Below are 19,791 nucleotides of genomic sequence, written 5' to 3'. Positions count from 1 at the left end.
AGGGAGGGATAGTTAGGGATTTTAGGAAGGTCATGTGTATACTGCTGTATTTAAAATGGATAACCAACAAAAAACTACTATATAGCATGTGGAACTCTGCTTGGTGTTATGTGCCAGCCTGGATGGATAGGGGTTTGGGAGAGAATGGATGCGTATATACATATGGCTGAGTCCCTTCACTGTTCACCTGCAATTACTACAGCCTTGTTAATTGGGTAAAAGTTTGAACTTTGGGGAAAAAAGTTATAGCACCAAAAAAATAAAAGTTCTGGGACTGAATCGTACTTATTTTGTATCTAGTGATTTAGTCACTTTGAATTTGATTGCCCAGACTTGCATCTTGTGCTCATCTCAGGCACTATCTGAAATCCAGGGGCCAAGAATAGGGAGAGGTGGTTGTCTCATGGGAAACTGTGGTGTCACCAGAAGAAGGAAGATTGGATGCTGGAGACCATGTGTTGAGAACTGCTGAGCTAGGAGTGTAAGCATTGGTTCTAAAAGTTAAGAATGCCTGAAAGCAAAAAAATTTCCTTGGAAAAGAACATAACCTATGTGCTAATTCTATAGTTAGTTTTTCTAATCAGATTTCAGTTTTTCTTGATCAGATCTGTAGAGTTTAAATTTCCTGATAAGAATGTTAATATTGATGTGCATGCATTCTAAGTTGTTTCAGTCATGTCGGACTCTGTGCAACCCTGTGGACTGTAGCCCTCCAGGCTCCTCTGTCCATGGCGATTCTCCAAGCAAGAATACTGGAGTGGGTTGCCATGCCCTCCTCCAGGGGATCTTCCCGACCCAGGGATCGAACCCATGTCTCTTATGTCTCCTGCATTGGCAGATGGGTTCTTTACCACTACTTCTGTTCTCATCCTTCCTACATGAACAATAGGGACCTGAACATCATGACAATGATTCTTTTAATAACATGCTTAACCGTTGCCCACATATAAGGAACTGAAGTACCAAGAAGTACCAAGCAGTATTAAAAGTGTAGGATTTCCATATGTTATTTTGTGACTTAATTGATGGTGTTTTATCACATAAGTGAAATGCTGAAATATAAAATGAAGTGTGAAATTTATTTTGGGAGAGAGATGGTACAGTTGTACTTTCAAGTAGTGTGTGAGTTTTGTATTCTTACCCATTCTTGAGCGTTTCTTGGGAAAAAATATACTTGTCTCCAGTGTTGGGGATGCTAATAAGCATCACTGAAAATTAGTGATGTTAGAAGTTATCAGAGCAACTTTTGTCAGCCTACAATCAATGACTTTTTGTAGCAGTCTCAAAAATGCTTTTAGAACAATTGAAATTAGGTGGACTCTAAGTTTATAGCTGAAAGTTCACTGGATATAAAAACAAATACAAAAGCTTGCTTTTGCCCATTGAGTTGGATCGTGTTCATGCTTTTTAGTAGTCAAAAAACTTTGATCAGGAGACATAGCTAGTAACTTAAAACCTCATTACTCTTTGTCATCAACCATCTCTCCAGGGCCGCTCTTCCTTCTTGCCCTCCTGTCCCTCACCTCTCCCTTCTGGTCTTGCGTATCGTATTTATATTACTGTGGTTGTGTTGTTTTGTTTGGTGCTTGTTTATTAGTTGCAGCTTTTCCTAATTCATAGCAATTTGATTTGTTTGCTCACTGTTAGAAAACTGCCCAGCCATGACCTGGGAAATGGAATTTTAGTTTGGCTTTTACAGTGCTTGCTTTTTGCTTTGTACTTTTGATTTTTAAAAGATACGTAACTCTGATCCTGTACTTCAGTGACAGAATTTGTGTTGAAATACATTATCCATTATATTAGTAGTTATGTAAGAAGTTTTTGCATTCATTGACTCATGAAGCAATATGTATTTCAAACAGTTATTTAGAGTTAGATCATTTTTTTTTTTGTCCACCAGAGATCTGTGCTGAGTCATTTTAAGGTAAAATTATGTTGAATGGTAAAGCTGAGGTATTTCTATTCATATTGGAGACTAAATATTTAATTTACTCAATGAAATGTAATGCTCTTTATGGAATTTAGCCATCTGGATAAGGTAGAGATAAATATTTTTGAGACTCTTTGAAACCATTAAAGAAAGGAAGTTTTGAAGAAAATGGAAGCAGTTCTCACTTGTTCCTTTATTGATCTCTTTCTCAGTATTATTTTAGAAAGCCAGATATATTATGTGTATACCTTGCTTGAATGTACATGTACAACTGCCAACAATGAGTTGGCTTATATAAATTCACTTATGTATATGTCTTTTCAATTCAGAAATTCTATGTGAATAGTTATGAACTTTGAATTAGGCTTAATAGACACATTTGAAGATGGGAGACTTAAAGGTTGGGAAAAAAGAAAAGTTGGTAATTTGGATAGCAGAACTAGTGTAGAAAACTTTGAAATGCAGCCTTAGAACAAAATAGCAAGGCAGAGTAAATCTGGGCCTTAGAATGGGAGGTATGGTGGGAAGGGAGAGAAAGGCAAAATTATATGATGACAGAGTCTGAACACTACACAGTTGACCCTTGAACAGTGTGGGTCCACTTATACATGGATTTTTTTCAATAGTAAGTACAATAGTAAGTACTTCACTGGTGGCTCAGACAGTAAAGAGTCTGCCTGCAATGCAAGAGACCCAGGTTCCATCCCTGGGTTTGGAAGATCCCCTGGTGAAGGGAATGGCTACCCACTCCAGTACTACTGCCTGGAGAACTCCATGGACGGAGGAGCCTGACAGGCTACAGCCCGTGGGGTCACAAAGAGTCAGACAAGACTGAATGACTAACACTTTGACTACAATACTACATGATGTAAGGTTGGTTGAATGGGAGGATGTGGAACCACAGACACAGAGGATCCGAAACATGTATATGGAGGGCCGACTATGAGTTATATGTGGATTTTTGTGCAGTGGGGTCAGTGCCCCTAACTCCTGTGTTTTTCAAGGGTCAGTTCTACTTTGCTTAATTCCAAGGAGCTCCAAAATGAAGCTCATGGTTAATAAGAATAGAAGTAAGGCTATATAACTGAATATTAGGGAGAGTGTTTGAGAAATACTTACTCAGTTACAGTTAATACTTGGATTAAATAAATGTGGCCTAAATCTTTTTTCCAATTTGTTTTTCTTTGTCGTCCTTGAAGAGTTTTTTTTTTTTTTTTAAGTTATTGAAAGTTTCAGCATTATAATTTGACATCTGTATAGGCATTCCTGGTTGTGTTGGGCTTCACCAGTTTTTTTTTTTTTTTTTTTTTTAATTACAAATTGGAAGTTTGTGGCATCCCTACAAAGAGCAAGTCCTTGATGCCTTTTCTCTAACAGCGTCTGCTCACTACATGTCTTTGTGTCACATTTGGACAATTTTCACAGTATTTCTGACTTTTCTGAATGGGAGCTTCCCTTGTAGCTCAGTTGGTACAGAATCTGCCTGTAATGGGAGACCTGGGTTCGATTCCTGTGTCTGGAGGATCCCCTGGAGAAGGAAATAGCAGCCCACTCAGTATTCTTTCCTGGAGAATCCCATGGACAGAGGAGCCTGGGAGGCTACAGTCCGTGGGGGTCTCAACAGCCGGACCTGACTGACCAACTAAACCACCACCATCAGACTTTCCCATTATTATTATGTTTGTTCTGGTGAACTGTGTACAGTGATCTTTAATGTTACTAATACAACTTGCTGAAGGGTCAGATGATGGTTAGCATTTTTTAGCCATAAAGGGTTTTTAAGTTAAGGTATGTACATTGTGTTTTTAGACATAATGCTACAGCGTACTTAATAGACTTCAGTATAGTGTAAACACAACTTCTATATGCACCATGAAACCAAAAAATTCTGTTTAAATTTATTTTGATATTTCCATTATTGCAGTGGTCTGGAACTGAACCCAGAGTATGTCCTAAGTATGCCTGTACACACTGCAAAGTGATCATCACCACATTTCTAGTTACCATCCATCACGGTACAGCTGACTCCCCTTACCCATTTCACTCCTTCCCCCAACTCCCTTTCCCTCTGGTAACCACTAATCTAATTTCTACATCTGTGAGTTTTTTTCTGATTTATTTTGTGTATTCATTCATTTTGTCTGTTTTAGATCCCACACATGAGTAAAATTTTTGCTAATTTCACTTAGCATAAAACTTTCAGTGTCCACCCATGCTGTCGCAGATGGCAGGATTTCCTTCCTTTTTTGTGGTGGAGTAGTGTTCCTTCATGTGTATGCACCACATCTTCTTTATCCACTCATGTGTCCATGAACACTTAGCTTATTTCTGTTTCTTGGCCATTGTAAATAATGCTGCAGTATTTAGGGGTTCATGTGTCTTTTCACACTGTGTTGTGTTCTTTGGATAATACCTGAAGTGGAAATAGCTGGGTCAGATGGTAGTTCTATTCTTAATTTTTTGAGGAATCTCAGTGCTATTTCCCATATGACTGCACCAATTTTCAGTCCCACCAACAGTGTACAAGGGTTCCCTTTATCCACATCCTCTCCAGTATTTGTTATTTTTTTTCTTGTTGATAATAGCCATTCTGACAGGTGTGAGGTGATCTTTCATTGTGGTTTTGATTGCATTTCCCTCATAATTAGTGATGTTGAACACCTTTTCATGTGCCTTTTGATGTGTCTTTAGAAAAATACCTATTCAGATCCTCTGCCCATTTAAAAAAAATTAATTTTTCAAATTCATAAATTGAATTTTGTCAAATGCTTTTTTGAGTCTGTTGAGATAATCATGTGATTTTTATCCTTCACTTTGTTAATATAATGTATCATGTTGATTGGCTTGCAGATGTTAAACGTTCTTGCATCGCTGGAATTAATCCCCCTTGATCGTGATGGATGATTCTTTTAATGTATTGCTGGATTTGGTTTGCTAATATTTTGTTGAGGATTTTTGCAGCTTTGTTCATCAAGGATGTGTGTGGTCAGTCGCTGAGTTGTGTCCAGCTCTTTGTGACCCCATGGACTGTAGTTCGCCAGGCTCCTCTGTCCATCGAATTTTCCAGGCAAGAATACTGGAGTGGGTTGCCATTTCCTACTCCAGAGGGTCTTCCTGACCCAGGGATCGAACCTGAGTCTCCTGTGGTTCCTGCACTGGCAGGTGGATTCTTTACCACCGTGCCTCCAGGGGAGCCCTCATCAAGGATATTGGCCTGTTTTTTTTCTTAATGGGGGTCCTTGTTTGGTTTTGGTATCAGAGTAGTGGTGTCTTCATGAGATGTGTTTGGACGGTTTTCTTACTCTTCAGTTTCTGGGAAGAGTTTGAGGAGAGTTGGTATTAAATCTTTTTGAATGTTTTGAATAATTTATTGATGAAAGCCATCTGATCCTAGACTTGAGTTTGCTGGGAGCTTTTTGATTACTCTTTAAGTCTCCGTACTAGTAGTTATTCTATTCAGATTTTCTGTTTCTTCATGATTCAGTTTTGGGAGCTTGTATGTTTCTAGGAATTTTCCATTCTTTTTAAGTTGTCTGATTTATTGATATGTAACTGTTCATAGTGGTTTCATAATTTTTTGTATTTCTGTTGTATCATTTGTAATTTCTCCTCTTACAGTTTGATTTTGTTTGAGTCCTCTTTTGCTTTTTTTAAAGATTAGTCTAGCCAAGGATTTGTCAATTTTATCTGTTCAAAGAACTAGCTCTTGTTTCATTCATCTTTTCTATTGTTTTTTAAATGTCTTTCATTTATTTCCCCTCATATCTTTATTATTTCCTTCTTTCTAATTTTGAGCTTCATTTATTTTTTTTGTTTCCTTTAGGTGTAAAGTTATATTGTTTATTTTGGATTTTTCTTGCTTCTTAAGGTAGGCCTGTATTGCTATGGACTTTCTTCTTTGAACTGCTTTCGCTGCATCCCATGGAGTTTGGTATGTTGTTACGCTGCTTTCACTTGTTTCTAGGTATTTTTTAATTTCCTCATTGACCTATTGGTTGTTTGGTACATGTTGTTTATTAATTTCTATGATTTTGTGCTTTGTGGTTGATATTTAGTTTCATAGAACTGTGGTTGGAGAATATGCTTGATATGATATCAGCCTTTCTGAATTTATTCTGAGACTTTGTGACCTAATCTATGATCTATCTTGGAGAATGTTTTGTGTGCCCTTGAAAAGAATGTATATTTTGGTGTTTTTGGATGGAATATTCTATATATTAAATCCATATAATCTAACCCATGATTTAAATTTGTCTTCTTTCTGATTATTTTTTTCTGGGTGATCTATCCACTGATGTAAGTAGGGTGTTGAGGTCCTCTACTATTACTGTCTGCGTTCAGTTTCTCCTTTAGGTTTGTTAGTATTTGAGGTGTATATGTTAGTCCTCCTCTACTAGATGCACATACGTTTATAAATGTTTTCCCTTTTTCCTGGATCGACATCTTTATCATTATGTTTGCTCTGCTTTGTCTTTTACAGTCTTTGTTTTAAAATCTTCTTTTCTCTGATAGGAGTGTAGCTAGTCCAACTTTCTTTTCATTTATGTTTGCATTGAAATGTTTTTCGATTTCTTCACTTTCAGACTGTGTGTATCCTTTCTCCTGAAGTGAGTCTTGTGTAGACAGCATGTAGATAGGTCTTTTTTTTTCCCTTTAAATTCAAACAGTCCCTCAGTGTTCTTTAATTGGCTGTTCTAGTCCATGTACATTTGAAGTAGTTCTTGGTAAATATGTACTTATTGTCAGCTTGTTAATTTTTTTCTCGTGGTTTTGTGGTTCCTCTCTGTTCCTTTTTTCTCTTTTCCTCTTTGTGTTTTGGTAGTTTTCTTCAGTGTTATATTTACATGTCTTACCATTTTCTTTTGTGTATTTACTACAAGTTTTTTTCCCCAGTGGTTATTATAAGAATCACATAGAACTGTTTATATAAGTAGTAGCCTGTTTTAAACTGGTAGCACCTTACATTCCAAAGCTTTATCTAACAAAATAAAGTTTTTCTCAATGTTTTATGCTTTAGATGACATATATTGTCTCTTAATGCATCCGTTGTTATTGGAATTTAATTTAAATTTACTGCTTTTTGTCTTTAAACTACCATGTTTGCTTTATATGTGATTGATACACTACCTTTATTATGTTTACCTTTTCCAATATTTTTTACTTGTGTATGTTTTCTTATTATTAATTAGTTCTTTTTCTTTTCAGCTTAAGAAACGTCTTCAATATTTCTTATAGGGCCAGTTTAGTTGTGATGAACCTCTTTAAGCTTGTGTTTATCTGGGAAACTCTTCATCCTTTCTTCAATCCTGAATGATAAACTTGCTAGATGGAGAATTTTTGGTTGAAAGTTTTTTCCTTTGTAGCACTCTGAATACGTTATGCCACTTACTTTTGGCCTGTAAAGTTTCTGCTGAAAAGTCTGCTGATTATCTTATGGGATTTACTTTGTAGGTAATAAGTTGGTTTTCTCTTGTTTTTAGGAGTCTCTCTTTATCCTTAACTTATACCATTTTAATTATGACATGTCTTGGTGTATGTTTGTTAATCTTTATTGGAACTCTCTGGAATTCCTGGACCTGGATGTCTTGTTTCCTTCTGCAGATTAGAGAAGTTTTTAGCCATATTTCTTCAGGTGATTTTTCGGGCCCCTTTTCTCTCTCTTCTTATTCTGGGATCTATGTAATGCAAATGTTATTTTGCTTTATGCTGTCTCAGTGGTTTCTTAAGTTAATTCCACTTTTTAAGATTCATTTTGCTTCTCTGTCTGGATAAGTTCAGTTGTTTTGTCTTGCAGCTCACTGATTCAGTCTTTTACCTCATTCAGTCTACCACTGAACTCCTCTAGTATATATATGTTTTAAATTCAGTTATAATTTATTTGGTACTTTTCTGTGTTTCTGTCTCTATGTTAATCCATTCTCCTCCTGAGTTTGGTGAGCATCTTTATGGCTAGAAGCAACAGGAAATGGGTTATTAGAGATTGCTAGATTAAGAACATAAAAATACTTTTCAGTGGCACAGAGGCAGGAGGAAACATTATAGAAATATTTTTTAAAACTTAGTAACTAAGAGCTATTGATAAATCTTAATTTTATCACTAGGCTTTTAATGTATATAGCATAGTAAAAGCCGTACGTCAGAGTTAGAATAATTAATGAGTCTCTTATCCACTATTTCTGAGCCTTTTTGTCTTTTTTACAAATCATATGGATAGATATAACTCAAATATGGTATGAGTGGCTCTAGTAAGAACTCTTGCTAAGGTGGTGGTTTAACTGCTAAGTTGTGTCTGACTCTTGTGACCCCATGGACTGGAGCCTGCCAGGCCCCTCCGTCCATGGGATTCTCCAGGAAAGAATACTGGAGTGGGGTTTGTAAGAAACGCCACGGGAAGAAAGAGCTACCCCTATGGACCGTTGACCAGGGCCTTTATTGGGCGGTCGCTCTCAGGCAGCGGTCGCTCTCGGGCAGAGCTCTCGGGCAGAACTCCCGGGGGCGGGTAAGCGAGGAAGCGAAGGGGGTCTGCGAAGCAAAGGGAGTCTGCGAGGTATGAGGGGTGGGGAAGGGTTTTATAGCCCGGGCCGGGCTCCCATATAAGGAAGAAAGCGCGGGCTCAGCGGTGATTGGTGTCCAAGGGCTCCGTGTTGGCACCTGATTGGACGGCTTTGGTTGTCGGCCCGCCTCCAGGGCTTGTCTGCGGCACTCTGCCGGGACATGTCCCGACATGCCCGGGCATGCCCAGGCATGCCTCAACACGCCTGACCTTGCCCGACCTTTCAGGGTTGCCATTTGCTTCTCTAGGCGATCTTCCCGACCTAGGAATTGAACCTGGGTCTCCTGCGTTACGGGCAGATTCTTTACCAACTGAGCTACAAGGGAAGCTCCCATTCAGAAAAGTCAGAAATACTGTGAAAATTGTCCAAATGTGACACAAAGACGTGAAATGAACAGATGCTGTTAGAGAAAGGGCGCCAAAGACTTGCTCTTTGTAGGGATGCCACAAACTTCCGATTTGTAATTAAAAAAAAAAAATACTGGTGAAGCGCAACAGAACAAGGAATGCCTGTACAGATGTCAAATTATAATGTTGCACACCTAAAACTTTTAATAACAGCAACAACAACAAAAAAAAACGATTCAGGGACTACAGAAAAACTTGAATTGGAAAAAGATTTAGGCCACATTTATTTAATCCAAGTATTGACTGTAACTGACTAAAGTATTTCTCAGACACTCTCTGTAATATTCAGAGTTATATAGCCTTACTTCTATTCTTATTAAGCATGAGCTTCATATTGGAGCTCTTTGGAATTAAGCAATGTTGAGCTGACCCTTGAAAAACACAGGAGTTAGGGACAGTGATCCTCTGCACAGTGAAAAATCCACATGTAACTCGTGCTCGGCCCTCCATATACATGCTTTAGATCCTCTGTGTCTGTGGCTCCACATCGTCCCATTCAACCAACCTTAACTCATGCTATAATGATTCTTTTGGCAGGGGAAAATGTGTGTGTTTGTCTGGGGTGTGGTGCAGGGTAATGATAGACACATGAGAGTGTATGTATATATATGGGAGTGTATCTTTATACACATGGGAATATATGAGAATCTCTGTTTTTGAGAAGGGGACCATGTATGCAGTTTGACTGTGTCTCCTTCCTCTGTGCCTATCATGACTATATTATGTTACCCTCCTATCTTCAGCTGTCCTAACACCTCCCTCACAGTCACATTTCAGGAAAAGTTGGTCTTTTCTAAACTATTGATATTATAGTTAAACTGAAGTCTACTTGAGAGATTGAATAGTTAGTATTAAGACAGACTAAGAACCTAATTATCTTGGCTTCCAGTCCAGTGTTTTATTTTGCCCATGTAGTACTTACTGTGCAAAATGATAGAATAAACAGTAAGAGTGAAATTGCATTCCTTATGCTCTTTATTTTTAAAAGAATGAGGGAAGGTTTTAGTATATTTTAGAAAGTTTTTTCCCTTCCAAAGCCATTACACAAAACAAAAAACACTTGTAAGTAAAACTGAGGAATTTAAGATGGAAGTTGTTCATTTCCTCAAAACAAATAGATGCAGTATTAAAATAAAATGATCACCTATTATATGTTAATTTGTTGGGAGTCTTAGTTCTGAAAATGCAGTATATGAGAGAGGTTCAAGAGGAAAGGGACATAATGTATATCTGTATCTGATTCATGTTGATGTATGGCAGAAACCAGTACAATACTGTAAAGCAGTTATCCTCCAGTTAAAAACAAATAAATTTTAAAAAATACATGAAAAAATAAAAGTAAAGTACATTTGATTTCTGTGCATGCAGGCTTTATATTTGGAGTTTGTATTATTTTGTGTTCTAGCATAATGAATTGTTTAGTAATTAGTGATATAGAATAAGAGACTTTATTGTCTTCTTCCAGTTTCTGTGGAGTCCAGGCATAGTTTAGCTTTGTCCTTTTTTGAGGGTCCTTCTAGGTTTAGATCAAGGTGTGACCCTGGCCTGCAGTCTTTTCTGAGGCTCAGAGTCTTCTTCCAGGTTCATTGGTATTTTCAAAATTGACTTTTTCAGGGCTGTGGGACGAAGCTCTCAGCTCCTAGAGCCTGCCCACCGTTCTCTGGCATGTGGCCATCTTGTGCAACATGGTAGTTTGTTTTTAACGTCAGCAGAACTGCTCTGCTGCTTTTGAATATTTCTGACTTCTAGAATGGCTTTTTAAATGTCTTACCTGATTAGGTCAGGCACATTGGAATAATCTCCCTTTTGATTGAACTCCAGTGACATGGCCTTTAACTATGTTACCTTTGCCATATAATACAGCCTAATGATTAGAGGAAAATCTGGGAATCTTGCCCACAATTGGAGAAGAAGGATTATACACCAGAGGGATGTGTACACCAGAGGATGGGAATCTTGGGGTTGATCTTAACATTATGCCTACCACAAGATTATCAAAGAGCGCAGTGGCTCCGTTTTTTCGGTACAAATACGATCTTTCCTGTGTGCCAGACATTTCTGTAGGCCATGGAAATAATAAGGCTCAAATGCACAGTTCCTTTCTGTGGTGAAGTGATGGAGACCAGCAGTGAAGCAGTGTTTATAACGTAGTTTGCAATGCAGGTGGAGCAGAGGTGTAACCTGGCTCCCTGTGATTCACGAGGGAGGAGGCTGGGTCAAGAAAAGTTTGTACAGAAGAAGTAAAAATCCTGCTATGGTTCTTAAAACTATAGAATGTTTAAAAAATTGTGTATTGATTTTTTAGAAAGCAAAGTTTGATATTTAAGATGAGGAAGTTATTAAAGTCTTTCTTCTTTCCCCCAGATGGTATACCTCAAGTTTACTATTTTGGCCCTTGTGGTAAATACAACGCTATGGTGCTGGAACTACTGGGACCTAGTTTGGAAGATTTGTTTGATTTGTGTGACAGAACATTTTCTCTTAAAACGGTTCTCATGATAGCTATCCAACTGGTAAGTAAAGCAGGATGTTTTGAAGCTGCTAGAACAATTGTATGGTTCCATTTGGTTACTAAGTTACATTAAAAGTTAAAAGTTCTGCAACATTGTCGTCCACAGCATTCAACCTAATAAAAATATGTCTGCTTTTCGTATTGTCTTGTTAGGATGAATGTAGCTTAAAAGAACTGATTCAGATATTTTTTTGTATGAAAAAATTAGTATCGTATTGCTTTAAGATCAGAATGCTCAGTTTGAAAATTAAGTTGTTTCCAGCACTCTTTTCATGTCAAAAATGAATACTTAGGGAGGTTCAAAAGGGAGGAGATATATGTATACCTATGGCTGATTAATGTTGAGGTTTGACAGAAAACAACAAAATTCTGTAAAGCAGTTATCCTTCAATAAAATGATAAATTAAAAAAGAATGAAAATAGCAAACATAGGTGATATAGAGAAAAGAGAATTCTCGAACATTGATGGTAGTAATGTAAATTGGTATAGCCACTGTGGAAAATAGTATGGAGATTTCTCAGTAAAACTAAAGAAAGATCTGCCATATTGGGGGGAAAAAATGAATACTTAAAGAAGAGAACCCTCAGAAACACAGGTTTTTAATCTCAGTAAATTAATGTAAAATGGCCTAGGAAAAGAAGAAACAAACTAATGAGGGAGTCTTCGACATCATTTAAATTTCAGGGAGCCTATGGGGAAATACGGAGAAGGCAATGGCACCCCACTCCAGTACTCTTGCCTGGAAAATCTCATGAATGGAGGAGCCTGGTAGGCTGCAGTCCATGGGGTTACACAGAGTCGGACGCGACTGAGCGACTTCACTTTCCCTTTTCACTTTCATGCACTGGAGAAGGAAATGGCAACCCACTCCAGTGTTCTTGCATGGAGAATCCCAGGGACTGGGGAGCCTGGTGGGCTGCTGTCTATGGGATCGCACAGAATTGGACACAACTGAAGCGACTTAGCAGTAGCAGCAGCATGGGGAAATAACTTAAAGGATAATTTTTAAGGAAGTTTCTAAACAAATGTTAATAAGTATATGTTGCAGAAGTCTTAGAATTGTTTTTATCTATTGATTTTTTAACTTCTGCAGATTTACCCTGTAAAAGTATTCAGGTGTACTTAAAGCTTTTTATCCAGAGATGTCTATAATAAAGTGGGAAACAACCCAGATGCACAGAGATAAGTTAGTTGAATAAATTGTTATTAATGATAAGATAATATGTAGTCATTAAAAAGTGTTTATTAAAAGAATATTTCATGACCTGAAAAATGCTCATAACACATTGTAAAAGAATATTTCATGACCTGAAAAATGCTCATAACACATTGTAAAAGTATAGGTCATAGAATGTTATGTATATATATGACCCAAAATTTGTTAACAAACTAAATGGCTTGAGTGACTGTGTTCACTTACATTGTATTGTGAATCATAATTATTACTGAATGAAGCACTTTTATTTACTTATTTGTAATGTTTTATTTTGTGACAATTTATACAGTGAATATTGAGTAATTGTAAAGCAAGGAATAAAAATGTATTATATTATTATTAGAGTTGTATTCCAAAGTTTTCTAGTTTCAGTATCTTTTTAAATGTTTAATATGTAAGAAAAGTAAACAAATTATGAAAAATAAAAATATGACTAAAGGGTGCTCTGTTAACTGTTTTTAACAGTTAAACTCTCTAAGTTTCTTTAGTGTAATTATAAAAGTTTTTCCATTATTGAATTGAAAAGGAAAAATAAATGCAGTTTCCTGAATATATGTTTATGCTTTTAAGATTTTGTATTGGTAAATCTGTTTGATTGTATAAAGTGGCATCATCTGAAAGTTTTGATTAAATCAGTCTTCCTGATATTAAAGGAATTCATAAAATTCAAGCATTTCCATTTATAAGTGCCCAAAATAGAAAAAGCAGAGATTTTTAATCATAATTGAACATGTTTTTGAGAAACTATGGAGTGATAGCATGTTGCTTTTAAGGGGCTAAAACAATTCCTGTTTGTTTGTTTTTTTTTTTTCTTTCTTCTTTATGTTGTTTTCATTGTGAAAATTGTCTTGCCGCTCTCATCCTATTTTATGCTAGTCAAGCCTAAAATAAAGTTTCTTTTTTTTTCTTTTCTGCATCAAGATTTCTCGCATGGAATATGTCCATTCAAAGAACTTGATATACAGAGATGTAAAACCTGAGAACTTCTTAATAGGCCGGCCGGGAAACAAAACCCAGCAAGTTATTCATATTATAGATTTTGGTTTGGCAAAGGAATATATTGATCCAGAGACAAAGAAACACATACCATACAGAGAACACAAGAGCCTTACAGGAACAGCTAGATATATGAGCATAAATACACATTTAGGGAAAGGTATGTTTACCTTTTGTAAGTATGGATGTTTGAACTCAGTATACTGACAGTGTGAGTTTTTATTTGTTATTATGGTTCGATTTTTGCAGGTTACAGTTGCTTCTATTGTAATTTTTATTTATCTCATCTAGACTGTACTTTCCCTTGTATTTGATAAGTCTTTTAAAGTAACTAGTTTAAAATAAATGGATGACAGATATCCTTAAATTCACTGTATCTTTTTTTTTTTGTAACTTGAAATATTCAACTTTGATACGCTTAGGGTGATCCATTTGATTATTTCTGTTAAAAGAATGTCAGAAAATACTTAATTTTAACTGAATTTTAATGTGTATAAAGACTTTAGCTCTCTGATACAGCTAGCCAGGGAGATAGCAACCTACCCTAATACATTGAATACTGAGAATACATATCTTAGAGGTAACTGTTTACTCTGTACTATTATTTAACCTTTTAAAGAAGATCCCTTATTTGTATAAAGGATAAAATAATATCAACTGCACAGAATTTCTTACAGCTCTTTCTCCCTCTGGTTCAAGTTCCAGTTCAGGATCACATATTTCATCTTTTTGTCATATCTGTTCAGTCTCTTTTCATCTGAGACAGTTCCTTGCCTTTCTTTATGGTTCACGACCTTGATATTTTTTGGAGTACAGGCTGTCTTGTAGAATGTCCTGTGTTTGAGGCCATCTCATATTTCTTCATGATTATATTTGGATGTGCAGTTTAAGCACAGATATCATAGAAGTGATATGATCTCAGTGCATCATGTCAGAAGGGACATGATGTCACCTTGGTTCGAAGTAGCTTTGATCACTTGCCTAGGGTAGTGACTGCTAAGTTTCTGCACTTAACAGTTTCTTATTTTCCCTTTGTATTTAGAAAACGTTTTCTAAGGTGAGTTTTGAGATTTTGTAAATAGGTTTGTTTCTCATCCAATTTATACCTACTAGATTATTTTTTGATTCCTTTCTGATTGCTTATGTATTCTAGTTTACATTCTAATGTAGGCAAAGGCTATCCCTTTTTCCCTTGCTTGTTAACTTATATAAGCATGGACTCATGGATTCTGATATAATTGGATGTGTTATAGTCCATTGCTATCATCATATCATCATTTATTTTGAAGTGCAGATTGTCCCAGATTTGGCTGCTGGTTGCTCTGCCGTGCTGGCTCTGCTGTTCCTTTGGCGTGTTCTCATGACTCTTGGAAAACTTCTTTCCTTTTTTATGCAGCATGTTGTTCCAGGCTCATCTTATAGCTTTTCTACCCTAGCCCAGATACAACATTTTCTAAGCAGCCCTGGATCCTTTTATTGAATAATAAACACACACACACATAATAAAACTAGGAAATGTGTGTCTGTTTTGATTTCTACCAGCAGCAAATGGGAATTCTGTTTGTTTCACATTCTTGACAATATTTGGTATTGTCTGTCTTTTTCATCCTACCCATTCTACTGAATATCTGTCGTGCTATTTTATTTTAGTGTGAACAACGGTTGTAAGGACTTTTCATGTGCTTTTTGACCATTTGCATATCTTTTGTGGTGTGCACGTTGTTTCATTTCTTACTTTTAGGATTCTTTATATATTCTGGATATGAGTCTTTTGGCAAATGTATGCCCTGTGAACATTTTTTTTCTAATCTGTGGCTTGTCTATTCATTTTCCTAGTGTTGACAATTGATGAGCAAAAGTTGTAAATACTTATGAAGTCTAGTTTATCAATTTTTTCTTTTATGATTACTACTTTTCAAATCCTAAGGAATCTTTGCCCGTTATAATGAGAACATGTTGTGTTTTCTTCTGCCACCTAGAATTCATTTTTTGTGTGGTGTGAGATAGGCTTGAGATATTCTTTTTGTGATACTCTTTCCCATTGGATTACTTTCGTGTGTTTTTGAAGAAAATTGGTTCTAGGTTGTGTTTACAATAGTTTATTCTTAAGTCTTAAGCGTTGGTCAGATTTCATATCATAGGAACTCTAACTTAAGTTTCTGCTTTTAGATTCTGTATCTACCATGTTACTCGTAGAGAGAAGAGACAGGAATGTAAATTGATCAGTATTTATCCACTATCACTTAAAATACAGTCACAGTTTGTACAGAGCCTTAGAAGTCATCTCATCCAGCCTCTAGCTTAGGTCTTAGCTGCTTCTTTAACCATTCTCTCCAGACCTGTCTGCTATCCACGGTTGTTCGCTGCTTCTGCCTCTCAGCCTAAATAGCACATGGCATCTTCCCTGACAGCTGATAGTAGACTCTTGATATTTTTTCAGGTTTTTGAAGTACCTGAAAATGTAAGTTTTCCTTTTTTTTTTTTTTCTTAAGTCAGTAGTATTTATATTTCAGGTGGTATTTGTGTGAGTGCTTTTCAATAACAGACTTTCCTGATAGATTTTAAAACATGTTTGGGTAGATATACAGCTTTCAGGATTGTGTCTTCTGTTAAAACCAGGCACATCTATGTTTATATGAACAATGTCTGAGAAATTTTCATTTCATAGAAGTTGTTAAGACTAATTTATAACAACTAACAAAGGTTCGCTTTATTATGAGACATGAAGTCATGACTTCCTTCTGGCCTGGTGTTCTTTATCTGAACAATGGTAAATGTAACAGGATTCTATTTGTAGAAATGGCAAAGTAGACTGATATGTTTGCCCTTGTTAAAAAGCCTTCAGAGCTTGGGAAATGCCATTTAACTATTATAATCTCTTTTTTACTCTTCTTTCAGGAAGCAAACACATTATTTCTTTGGCAAGTTCTGCAAAGAACAAAAGCTTTAAACCTTATTTTCTCTCATTTGTAAAAGCTCTCATTCTCAGTTTTGATGTAGAATTTCAGAGTGGATGGTAAAAATATAAAATTTATTTGACAGATTATATGCATTCCTTTTTTTAAAATTAAGAATGAGCTAATGTAGAGTGAGTTTGAGTGCTAGAGTTAAAGCATTTTATAAGTTTGAAGAGGCTGTGAACATGAAATAGTGGTGTTTTGAGTTTAGAGCACTTGGCTTTGTGAGGAATCAGGAAGAGATTAAGAACAATGAAAAAGTGACCTTTTAGCGCTGATTTTAATTTATGTATATATGATTTCTTCCTTTCCTACTTTACTGGGACTTTGGTTGTTACTTTTAAAGCCTTATTCATTCATTCACTTTTGTGCAAACAAGGACTTCTTACAGGAACTTTTCAAAGTACAGAATTTGGTCAGGGGAACATTTGTTCAGGTTTATATGTAATTTTCTTTTGTGGAGATGGACACTGTGTCAGATTCAAAAAGGAAAAAGTTGTCCCTTAATATAAAATGGAGGAATAGTGTTAAGATCACATTATAGAATTTAGTATCTTTATTTCTGTGGTGTATGTATGTCTGTTGATCTTAATTAGAAGATTTATGTCTAGAAGGAAGATATAGTGATTCATTTGTATAATATTTTTCTTGTACTTGCTGAAGTCACTGATCAAGATGAAATCTCAATAAAGCTGCATGTGACAAATGTTGATTTCCTTGGTTTGCTTTAATGGAAGCATTCTTTAGTACTATCAGGTTGAATTATTTTTAATTGCATCTCATCAAGTATCTTCTTTTTAATAATTTTTAAAGACTTTTTTTTCTCAAGTGCTTTGAGCCGCATTTTATAATCTTTCTTTGGATTACTTTTTGTCTTTTTTGTCTTATTGGAGTCATTTGAAATTAAGTAAATACTATGTATTTCTCGTTAGTAAGTGTCTTGAAATAAACTTGTCTTTTATTTTTAAATATTATTGAGTATTCATGAGTTAAAAGACTAGGATTTGAGGAATAAGTTGTCAGTTGCTTTGTAATTGTTAAGAAGAATCTATGTTCCAAAGAAAAATGGTATTTTAATTCCCTCAGTGGAAAGTGCTCAGAATGGGAGAGAAGTAATCACAGAATCATAATTTTTTCATTCAGTGATGCAATGCGTATAATTTCCAGCTAATTGCCCCAAATCCTGAGACCTACTCCTGAAGCCTCCCCAAACAGCTTTTTAACAGTTTAAAAGCTTGTGTTTTCATTTTTCCATTACATTTTAACAGTTTAAAAATATACTGCACAATTCCTTGCTTTTTGAAACAAAGTATAATAAACCTAATTGGTGTTTTCTTGATATTTCAGTGTCATAATTTTTGTATGATTGTTGTTCTTAAGTGATACCCTCAAGATCACTTAGAGAGTGTTAGGATGTATATTTAAATAAGTTTAGAAAAAGTGCATTTAAATAGTTTTGTATTTTTAAAAAATAACATTAATTTTTAGAGCAGTTTTAAATTCACAGCAAAATTAGGCAGAAAGTACAGAGGTTTCATTTTTACCCTGTCCCCACATGTGATCACTGTAATACGATCACACCAAAGTGGTACATTTTTGATAATCAATGAATCTGCATTGATGCATCGTTATTGCCAGGAGTCTGTAGTTTACTTTGGGGTTCACTCTTGGTGTTGTGTATTATGTGGGTTTGGACAAATTTATAATGACATGTATCTGCCTGTAGTATCCTAGAGGTTACTTTCACTTTCTAAGCATCCTCTGTGCTTCACTTAATCCCTTCCTCTCTCCAGCCCCTGACAACCACTGGTCTTTTTCCTGTCTCCATAGTTCTGCTTTTTCCAGATTCCATATAGTTGGAATCATACAGTATGTAACCTTTTCAGATTGGCTTCTTTCATTTAGTAAAATGTAGTTAAATTTCCTTCATGTTTTTTCATGGCTTGATAACTCATTTCACTTAGTGTTGAATAATTTTCCATTGTCTGGAGATAACACAGATTATTTATCCATTCATCTACTGAAGGATCTCTTCATTGCTTTCAAGTTTTAGCAATTATGACTAAAACTGCTGTAAACATCCTTGTGTAGTTTTTGTATGACATAAGGTTTTCAGCTCCTTTGTGTAAATATAAAAAAGCTCAGTTGCTTCAGCATGTGGTATGAGTATGTTTAGTTTTGTAAGAAACCCCCAAATTGTCTTCCAAAGTGGCTACCATTTTGTATTCCAACTACCAATGAATGAGAGTTCTTATTGCTGTGCATTCTCACTAGCATTTGATATTGTTAGTGTTCTGGATTGGTGGTGCAGAGGTTAAAGCATCTGCCTGCAATGTGGGAGACCTGCGTTCGATCCCTGGGTCGAGAAGATCCCCTGGAGAAGGAAATGGCAACCCACTCCAGTATTCTTGCCTGGAGAATCCCATGGACGGAGGAGCTTGGTGGGGTACAGTCCACGGGTTGCAAAGAGTTGGATACAGCTGAACGACTAGACTTTCAATAGGCCTGTAATGTTATCTTGTTTTAATTTGCATTTCCTGATGCCATGTGATGTGGAGCATCCTTTCATATGCTTATTTGTCATCTGCATATCTTCTTTGGTGAGGTGTCTATTAAGGTCTTTGGCCCATTTTAATCAATTTGGTTATTTTCTTATTGTTGAATTTTAAGTGTGTTTGTCTCTTTCGGATAACAGTTTTTTATGAGATGTGTCTTTTGCAAATATTTTCTCCTAGTCTGTGGCTTATCTTTTTATTCTCTTGATGGTATTTTTTTGAAGTTTTAATGAAGTCCAGTTTGTCAGTTATTTCTTTCATGTATTGTGCTTATAGTATTACATCTTAAAAGTCATCACCAAACCCAAGATCATCTAGATTTTCTCTCGTGTTATCTTCTAAGAACTGTGTAATTTTGTGTTTCATGTTTAGGTCTCCTATCTAATTTAGTTAATTTGAATAGTGAACAGTGTAAGTTCTGTGTCTAGATTCATTTTCCTACATATGAATGTTCAGCTGTCTTAGCACCATTTGTTAAAAAGACTCATCTTTGCTCCATTGTATTGCCTTTGCTTCTTTGTCAAAGGTCAGTTGACTGTGTTAATGAGAGTCTATTTCTGGCCTGTGTATTCTGTTCATTGATCTATTTGTCTATTCCTTAGCCACTACCAGTGTTTTTTTTTTAAACAGGTTTTTATCCCATCACCTATGTTTATGATTACT

At 35.9% G+C, this 19,791-nt stretch overlaps 1 protein-coding gene across 1 annotated transcript in view; it reads left to right on the top strand.

The window, feature by feature from the left end:
• The window catches only part of CSNK1G3 (casein kinase 1 gamma 3), an 85,790-nt gene that overhangs the window by 17,429 nt on the left and 48,570 nt on the right, over nucleotides 1–19,791 (top strand). Inside the window, exons 4-5 of the mRNA XM_052642919.1 lie at nucleotides 11,256–11,404; nucleotides 13,542–13,776. Of these exons, the coding sequence (XP_052498879.1) occupies nucleotides 11,256–11,404; nucleotides 13,542–13,776 (384 nt within the window). The remainder of the gene's footprint in view (nucleotides 1–11,255; nucleotides 11,405–13,541; nucleotides 13,777–19,791) is intronic.

The sequence above is a fragment of the Budorcas taxicolor genome, chromosome 7 (assembly GCF_023091745.1).
Source record: "Budorcas taxicolor isolate Tak-1 chromosome 7, Takin1.1, whole genome shotgun sequence".
NCBI lineage: Eukaryota > Metazoa > Chordata > Mammalia > Artiodactyla > Bovidae > Budorcas > Budorcas taxicolor.
Note: the sequence above shows the minus strand (reverse complement) of the source record. Positions and strands in the feature narration are given on the sequence as shown.